Source organism: Scomber scombrus, chromosome 7 (genome assembly GCF_963691925.1).
Source record: "Scomber scombrus chromosome 7, fScoSco1.1, whole genome shotgun sequence".
Taxonomy (NCBI): domain Eukaryota; kingdom Metazoa; phylum Chordata; class Actinopteri; order Scombriformes; family Scombridae; genus Scomber; species Scomber scombrus.
In genome coordinates, this window is record NC_084976.1 from 15,765,424 (window position 1) to 15,775,599 (window position 10,176).

Below are 10,176 nucleotides of genomic sequence, written 5' to 3' on the forward strand. Positions count from 1 at the left end.
AACACATAAAAAGTCCATTAAGCACTATAGGCTAAGAGCTGTGTTGTCATCTAGTTGATAGGTACTGCAAACAGAACAGCACTTTTGTCTCAGGCCTCCAGCAGACTGTGACACACACACACACACAGTCTGATATCATCTGCTGAGCGCGTGCGTCACTTCAGCACTTTTAGATAAACTCCACATTCAGCGACAATCATCCTTCATGGTAATGAAATCTATTTTATGTTGTATGTGCACTTTAATGTAACATATTGTGTCATATCGACGTCCCTTTGTTGTGACCCAATATTTCTGTTGTCGCAATTTTCCTGCACTGTGGTCTTGAGAGTACCTCGATATTTATTTTGAATCTCAGTTTGTGTATGACAATCCAGTTTTCCCAAACACACAAAAAAAAACTGTGAAATAGCTACACATTTATTCACAACCGACACTCTTGTAATCTGAAAGGCTCGCAGTCGACAATATAAAATAATCAATACATCGTCAAAATACAATAATGAAAATTGAGTCAGTAATTGTATTAATTTATCTTTGTTTCAGCCATGACTCGTTTGCGCTTTAACTTCGAAGTGTGAAGTTAATAACAACAGGAATGCAGTTTTATGTATGTGTGTATTACAATGTATTGAAGAATATTTCAGATTTTATGCACACGTAATAGTATTTTGGTCGTATTTCACATCAGGTTCATTTCGACTGTTGAACTTCAGGCTACTTTGCATCACAATTAATTGAATTACATTTGTTAAATGTTCTTTAAAATAATTGTTATAGAACAAAATCTTAGTAATTCTTAAACAAATCGACACGAACGTTAACAAGGACATAAAACTTAAGATTGTCCTTTTCGTGTACACAGATAACAGCCTGAGAACTGCGCGCGCGTGTGTGTTTTGACTAGTTATTCTTTGATTTAAGACCTAAATGAAATTCTTATGACTTACTCTGTTTGCCTTTTCTTTTAAGATGCTTAAATGACTTTTCAGCTGCTAATACAGAGTTTAGAGAAACAGTCGCCCTCTAATGTGGGAACAAGGTTGCTCCTGTTCAGCCTCATACAACATTTAAGAAAGTATTTTTAATCCAGTGTATTCTGGATAAAATAAATGGGTCTATCTAAAGGCGGTTGACCTGACAATGCTCCTCAGTAACATAAAACATTATTTTCCTGAATTGTAGACCACTCTTGCCTACCAGCTACGAGGGCCATAAAGATTTACAGCCTCAAAAGGTGGGAATACTCTATTAAAAATAAAAAAAGGTGCTCAGAATTTGGTGGGTATGCATTCCTCTGCGTCTGTGGTCTCATCTTAAAAATATAAAACAAAAATAAACCATCAAAGTTAAAATTGTATTTTGTCTGATACAAAATTGAAGCCTCTCCTCACCAAGTCTACACCATGTTTATCACAATACACCCAAACAGAAAGTTTTAGGCTAAACCGTAAACAGTTTGTATTTCCATCCTTGCACTGCACACTCGCACACAACAAGGATTATTTTTATACATTTAATGTGTCCCATCTTTGGACTGTTTAGTTCTGCGCTCTGCACAGAGCCCACCTATGGAGCTATTTTACGCAGAATAAAGAAACATAAAAGTTTAAGAATTATTTATTTTTTCCTATAATTAACCTTTTTAATTCGATTTGCAAGATTTAAAAAATCATCTTGATCTTTGATTTTGTTAATTTAATGTCGATTGAACATTTTCTTTACAAAAAGTATGAGAAAAAGATTTAAAGAAATGGAGTGAACAAGTTGAGGTTTAGTATGTCTTAAAAACAACCAGAGTCTGTCGTTGAAATTTCCTCTTTGCCAATGAACGGTGTTTTCTCTTCGGGCTTCCTGGCGTGAAGTGCCTATTTGGCCAGACTGCAACTTTCAACTTGACCTTGGCCTCCAGCCGCGTCTAACCAGTATGTGGAAGAGTGCAGCCAAATATGTCATGTTTTTGGTATTTTGTGGACCATGAACCTGTATTTACATTGGCACATTGCAGTGCCAAATTGAGAATATTTAATTTATGAATGCGGTCTAATGGCTATCTTTAAATGTATCCATTGTAAATGTATCTGTATTTATTTTTTTTGCGTATTCACAATACCGAAACCTTCATTCAATACGTTTAGACTATATAAGAACATAATACATGTATTTTAGTCTGTAGCCTACCTTTTTGGCTAAAAGCACATAAAGAGGTTCATTCTTAAAATATACCCAAACTATGTAGAATCCAGATATCTGATATCTTTTTTGCTTTACCCTTAAACTAAGAGCTTATGCAACAAAAATGGCACGCGTAATTGCGCATTCACTCCGCTGTAAAAATGTGTATTTAATTCACTTTTCGTTTTTTCTCACGCCATGTACCAAAGAATTCATCAAACAATTTTGTTTTGATATCACTACGTGATAGTCAAATGTGTCTTCACGTCACAGTTTCACTCAGTTACAGTTCCCAATATCACTGAATTTAGGGGGAAAATGCCCATATTGCTTCCTTGTATAAAAACATAAATATGCTGATGTACATTACATCTGTACAAATATAGAGCCCTGATCTGCATTATCTGATGTCCAGACGTTTATCATCTCCTTTGCATATCACGTGTTTGGCCCCGGCCAATAACCTTGCGATCTTTATGTACTCAGGCGTGTTGGTATCGTTACTCTGCCCAAGTCCCTGTCTCTGTTCAGTCGAGGGGATTTTGAAAAAGAGTTGGTCGTCTCGATGTATAGGGCATGCTATGACCGCTTCATTACTCCTCCATTCGCACTGGATTGACCCGGTGATGTTTCTCTACGACAACCACTTGGATGAAAGAAGCAAGAACATGGAGGGATTTACTGGAGGCAATTTTGCTGCAAACCAGTGCAGGAATTTGTTAGCGCATCCAACCTCGCTGGCTCCGAGCACCACCTACACCGCTAGTGAGGTGCCAGTCTCTGGCATGGGGGAGCCTGGCAAACAATGCAGCCCCTGTTCTGCCACTCAGAGCTCGCCCAATGCATCTTTGCCCTATGGATATTTTGGCAGCGGTTATTACCCATGCAGGATGTCACACGGCAGCGTCAAAGCTTGCGCACAGCCCTCTGGTTATGGCGATAAATACATGGACTCATCGGTTTCTGGTGAGGAGTTCTCGACCCGAGCAAAAGAATTTGCGTTTTATCAGGGCTATTCCTCGGGTCCCTATCAGCCCAGCTACTTGGACGTCCCTGTCGTCCCTGCCTTGAGTGCCCCATCTGAGCCAAGACATGACTCTCTGCTGCCCATGGAGCCCTACCAGCCATGGGCCATCACCAATGGTTGGAGTGGCCAAGTTTACTGCGCCAAGGAGCAGTCACAGTCGAATCCTCTGTGGAAATCCTCGTTACAAGGTATTTTACATGTTTTATTAACACATATAAACACATATAAAATGTTAATTGAAAGATGCGATAGCTTGCAACGATATGTTCATGTATTGTGTAATATAAGCTTCTTTTTTTGCTTTTCCAGCTGATTTTTAAAGAAATAATGCGTGTGAAAGATAAAAGGGGGGAAAATACAGAATTAAACTGTTTTTTTCAGTTTATTACAAACAAGCTGATTAATATAAGATGTCCCCCCCCCCCCCCCCCCCCCACAGACACCATATCTGGTGCAGACAACTCTATCCGCCGTGGGAGAAAGAAGCGTGTGCCATACACCAAGGTGCAGCTCAAAGAACTGGAAAGGGAGTACGCCACCAATAAATTCATCACCAAGGACAAAAGGAGGAGAATATCCGCTCAGACAAATCTGACAGAGAGACAAGTGACAATCTGGTTTCAGAACAGGCGCGTCAAGGAGAAGAAAGTCGTCAATAAATTCAAGAGCTCCAGTTAGCTCTGCATGGCTAAAATCTCCTGTTTTAGAAAGGCGGACATGGATACACCTCCGTCTAAATAGACTTTGCTATAATTTATTACATTATGAACGTTTTCTTTGTCGCCAGAGTGGCTCTGTTTTGACCTGCGCATTTCCTACTTCCTCACATTTTAATTGGAAACAGTCGATGCGGCCTGTTGACAGAGGATCGGAAATGGTTTGCAACATGTTGACCAAGGTGATTTTGCGTGGGATGTGTGATGTCCTCATAATATTCACCAAACGATAAGACACACTGCGTTGGAGGCCTTGGCAGCCCTGCGTTTTTATTCCATTTGATTCCAAACAGAAATCAAGGCTTAATCCTGGAATCAGCTTTCATCTTTAGACAGTGGTGTAGTGGGAAACAGAAAGGTGACCAGACTGTCACCTTCAGCTAGTGATTATCACAAGGCAAACAGACCGGGTTAGGTAGATAATTACTAAAAAATGTATCAGCAAGGAAAAAAATATAAAAATCTGTGCTTGCGTCGCATGTGTTTGGTGCATAGGTATACATAATTCCGTTTTTATAAGATAAACTTTATTCCACTATTTGGAAGTTTAAAACAATGCTTTACACTACATCCCTACCTTTTTTAGAAATTGAATCAATCAATTAAATAAGCTTTTGTAGCTTTTGATTAATCGGCCAGATGAAACGCTATCAAACGTGAAACTGGTCTGAATTTCTTTGGCCCACACTTTGCCGATATTAGTTTTGTTTGTTTTTTCTAAACACTGCGTTTTTTTCTCAGAGTAACTCGCCTGCCAGCAAGCTCACCTATGCAATTTCTGTCAGTTATTCAGGATTTTGCAGAAAAAAAACCTAAACCATAGACATATTTAAACGTGTAAATACTGTCAGACTGCAACTCTATATATTCTCCCTTTTTTGACTGCAATAGCCAAAGTTTCTTGTCAATAAATGTTTGAGAGACGCGTTGTACGCTTGTGGAGTTTTTTTAATTCAGCCTTTTTTAGTCCAATTTAGCCATGCATTCTTTATCATTCAGTCATCAGTTCCTCTAATGGTAAATATTATTTACTAATGGGTACAAAATGCTCTCTAAGCTGATGCCACAGTAGGCTTTTAGGCTTTTAGGCCAACAGGCCTGCAGGAGGGAACCAGCGCAAAGCCTCTCTGTGTTTCCACCATTAAGGGTTTATGTCGCCATCTAGTGGAAAAGTGCTGCCAACACAGCGCAGACGTTAGTCTCTGCATCTTCCTGTGTATCCGCTTCTACAGAGAGAGAGAAAGAGAGAGAGAGAGAGAGAGTGAGAGAGAGAGAGAGAGAGAGAGAGAGAGAGAGAGAGAGAGAGAGAGAGAGAGAGAGAGAGAGAGAGAGAGAGAGAGAGAGAGAGAGAGAGAGAGCTTACTTTTAAGGACACACACCAAACTAAAGACCAGTTTACAGCTTGTGTAATTGGGGACAAAAGCTGTATCCTCAGTGGGTAAAAAACAGATTTTTGGGACAGTGGTTAGGGTAAGGATAAGTCCCCAGGAAATAACTATAAATCCCCATGTAAATTCCCCCAACGTTACCTAAACAAACCTGTATTTTTGTGTGTGTGTGTGTGTGTGTGTGTGTGTGTGTGTGTGTGTGTGTGTGTGTGTGTGTGTTTGTGTGTGTTTGTGTGTGTGTGTGTGTGTGTGTGTGTGTGTGTGTGTGTGTGTGTGTGTGTGTGTGTGTGTGTGTGTGTGTGTGTGTGTGTGTGAGAAAGAGAGAAAGACATACCCATGAACTTATACCTACTATCCTTCTTTTTTATTATAAAATGTGTCAATTATCTCAATTTATACAATCAAGATTAATTCAAAACTTTAAATCAACAAAGTATCTGTTCTTTGTTATTATACCAATATTGTAATGCTAAAAAATACAGATAGCCTATATCATAGTAATAAGATTGAAATAGAATAGGTTTTATTGAAATAATGGCACAACAGAAAAGTTGCGATGATGGTGATGATGATTTGTTTTTATTTCATCGTTTGACTAAACACTATTGGCGTTACTATTATTATTTTATTATATCTTAATGGTATTTACAATTAATTTGTTCATAATGTAAAACTAAATTTAGCTGACCAATCATTTCATTTTAGTGAATGTTTCATTGATTATTATTTCCTTAAAATGCGTTTAAATAGCCAAAATAACACGCCACTGGTGGGCAGTGATGAAAATGTCAATTGTGCAAAAAGAAAAAAAAAGAAAAAGGGTCTGTGTGTTTTGTACAGTGCAATGTAAGGTTTTTGTTTTGATTTTGTCTTCTTTGTTATTCGTACTGATATTAATTCATTCCGATTCAGATCGACCTTAAAATGTAAAAAGTGCAGTCGTACATCTTTGCATAAATTCGTCACATCCATAGATGACTTGTCCTTCAAGATAAAGAAAAAAGAAAAGAAGAGAGAGTGCCTACTGGGTGTTTGAAGATAGGCGGTGTTACACTTTTGAAACCAAAAACTAAATCTAAATTGACAAAGTAAATCTACAGAAAAGCTCGATATAAACAAACACGGTTGATGTGAAAATAACTTTTCTTGGGGGGTCTGAATGGGCAGGCCTGTTTAAGTCGCACCTCCAATAATCCTTCGACTATTGCGCACAACTCTGTAGTTTTCTGTAATTATGATCCGCCTAATTTATGATTTATTAAATCATGAATCAATAATAATTTATAAAATACTGTTTTATAGTTGGATAATGGTATTAGCATCATCCAATTATATCTTATCACGTCACATTAATATCGACACATGCAACATTAATGTGTTGGATTCATTTACAGAATTGTTTCAGACGAAAAATGGAAAACCAGAACCAAACAATGACCGGCAGGTTGTTGGGTCAATTCCATTTAAAAAAGGAACAATCGTCGCAGTAAAAGGCAGCAGACAGTCCCCTCTCAGCTCTGTCATAGGTCCTACATTTAGGTGTTGGCAGGATGATTTCACAAACGAACAGGCAAGTTTATCGTCTTGCTTGAGAGCACTTAGAGAGGCCAAGTTGGTCCTCTGACAGATATCTAATTTAATCAGAGACATTTTCCTAAGCGATTTGACCGATTTTTGGGGAATGATGGAGATCATGTTGGTGTTAATAGTCTTCTAACCTGTTAGAAATCAACGTGGATCCTTTGCACCCTTCTGTTATTCTGTGTCACTGGTCTCCCAAACAGCCGAACACAGTAATGAATCTCACTCCAACAATGTCCGATTCAGGTCTGCGTGTATTACTTGCTTTGGGCTGGGCATAATATTTTTAACAACATATTAAATGGCAGTTTAATAAATGAAAAAGTGTAGTCTTGTCCAATTTAAACTCCCATTATTCAAAGAAGGAGCCAAAATAAGAAACAACTTAACAAAGTTGTAACAAAGTTCAGTATGAGGATATTAAAGTTTAAATCTTAATTCACTTCACAAAACTGAACTATATCATGAAATGTCGGTGTGTGTGTGTGTGTGTGTGTGTGTGTGTGTGTGTGTGTGTGTGTGTGTGTGTGTGTGTGTTCGGGGTGGTGGTGTTTAACGTTGTCCATTGAACTTCAAAGACGGACGCAAATCTTTATTGATGAAAGAAATAAACTTAAGGCAAAGTGCCACTGAGTCACCCCCCCCCCCCCCCCCCCCCCCCCCCCCCCCCCACACACACACACTCCCCCGCCCTTCCTCCTCCTTCCCTTCTCCCCCTGATTGGACGGAGCTGGCATTCACATGATGTCAGCAGAATTTTTTTCCCTTTCATCTCTGGCCAAGGAAGCTTTTTTAGATTATTTTTTTCAAAGTCTTTTTTCATATTTGTTGAAGTCAAACACGATTGGCAATTGTTATTCTTAATATAGTCCAGCTGTCACCGCTCTATTACACAGAAAAGATCATACAGAACTGAATTAGCCAATTATAGCATGGAAAGTAATAGCAGACGAGGTCAACAATCCCAGAGCCAAGACAGACAGGTATTGTGATGAATGTGTGATTCATTTTAAACTATTTGATTTTAGAAGTGGTGCCTCTCACGGCTTGGTCACATAATGCTTGACAGCCTGAGATTCATATGTGAGGTTGAATTTGGGAATCAAAGTTTTATTAAGGTTTTTAAGTGGTTGTATTTTACAGCAACTTCAACTGTAAACACCCCCAACAGTACACTGCTTCCGGACAAACAACCCCCCTACCCCACCCCCTTATGCCTCCACACACACACACACACACACACATACACACACACACACACACACATACGCACATACACACACACAACACACACACACACACACACACACACACACACACACACACACACCCCCCCTCATCCACTTCACCTCATTGGCTTCATTGCATACTTTTCATAGAGGCTCATACACGTTGAGGAAAAGTTAAAGGCACATTACGTCCATTAATTAAGATAATCAGGGGCTCATTTTTTGGTTCAGCTCAAAAACATTTAAAAATAAATTCCTCTTTTCTTCATCCTAACCTCACATTAAACGTTTACAAATTGTGTTGAAAGAATCACGAGACAAATAAGCATTTATATGAGTAGTAAATCAATTTGCTTTCTCTTTCAAGTCATCATAAAATTCAGAAAATTGAAGGCTTTCAAACTTTTTTCCTCTTGCCACACAGTTTGGTTTCTTATGGAGCTTTTTTCTTCAAAGGCACTATCCAGGATACAAATGTTAAGCACACATATTCAAAACACAGGACTGAAGCTCACTGACAAGGCTTTATTGATCTGCAGCTGTTAAACTTCATAGATAAACTATATTTGAATTAATAATGTTTTCTACTGCTAGTAAAGGTTTTGTTTACAACACCGATCCTTGTAAACAACTAGGCCCCCCCCTCCCACTTTGCTGAAAAACACAGAATTGTCCTCTTTTTCAATTCTTACTTTAATCATCTACTTACATGAATACAAGTGTACTTAATTCAGTACAGCTGTTAACATTAATAGATAAATTATATTTGAGTTAATAATGTTTTCTGGTGCTGTTAAAGGTTTTGTTTACAACAGCAAATCCTAGTAAACAAACAGGCCTTTTTCCCCACTTGGCTGAGAAACACATAAATTGTTTCTTTTTTAGTTATAACTCAAATGATCTACTTATATGTACACACGTGTAATAAATTCAGTAAAATATGACGAAATTCTCTTTACTTGAACATATTCAGCGGCACCATTTAAATCAACTATTAGAAAACGTGAAATAAACTCAGGAAGCAGGAAAGGAAGAAGGAGCACAGCTTCTCAGGCAGTTAAGTGGAAGCACATTGTTCCTCAAGTATCGACAACAAATTCTGTGGAAGCAAGAAGACTGTTTTTATTTTCAAATCCCCTTTAGATGCCTCCTGACATCCATATCAGCCGCCACTGGGATGGATATATTTCAGTGTGCCGAGCTTTTTGACGTTTCCCGCACAAACTGAATACATATGATGTATTTCTCCAGAGGCAGGTAGCCTACTGTAGCCAGTGGACTTTTTAAATTTGATCTGAACCTCTTCCATGTCGCTGAGTGTAATGTACATGTATGTATTTTAATGTATTGGTAATCTACAGTCGGTTTAATTAACTTTTTATTCAAAGTATTAAATCAGCTTTTTAAAGTGACATTATTCCAAACCACATTTTATTGGGCTAAAACTATAATATGGACCCTAAAGGCTAAAAATAATAATAATTGAAGAAAATGAAATTAAAGGGTTAATAGTACTTTTTTTTCGCACTAGTTTTCCCTATTATGACAACTGGCTGGAGGTCAAGGTTTGCCAGCTTTTTGTTTACAGTCTGCTTGTTTATTATCAACGCAATCCTAATGAAGCTTTCTCCCTTAGATTCATGATATAATACACATAAATACACACATCCAAATGTTTGTGCGTGAAGCTGTTTGGAAAGCTTGCTGCACGAAAGAGGTTTAATGTGACAAACTAGGCCACTCCTGCAGCCTCGGCCTAAAGGCTGAGCTTAGTCTAAAAGACATCAACATGAAATTCACAAAACATTGAAAACGGGAAATCATGACCTAAATGTATTGTATAAGACAATTTTGACCGTCAAATAAATAACAGTTTCAATAACACTCAACCCGTTGAAGTCAAACAGCAAATCACCTGAGCAGAATGGAATATTATGCTGACTCTTAATGCTTCTCCGCAGATGACAAATACGCAGTCTTTGAAGTATGAAACGTGGATTTGGACTAAATTTGAAAATTGGCCGCATAACAGGATTAGTGATATGTGACACATGTGCCCA

At 38.2% G+C, this 10,176-nt stretch overlaps 1 protein-coding gene across 1 annotated transcript; it reads left to right on the forward strand.

Moving 5' to 3' along the window:
• Positions 1-2,756: 2,756 nt before the first annotated feature.
• On the forward strand, positions 2,757-3,880 carry hoxa13b (homeobox A13b). Its single transcript, XM_062422623.1, has 2 exons — positions 2,757-3,390; positions 3,642-3,880. Exons 1-2 carry the CDS (start codon positions 2,757-2,759, stop codon positions 3,878-3,880), a joined length of 873 nt encoding a protein of 290 aa, XP_062278607.1.
• Positions 3,881-10,176: the final 6,296 nt, after the last annotated feature.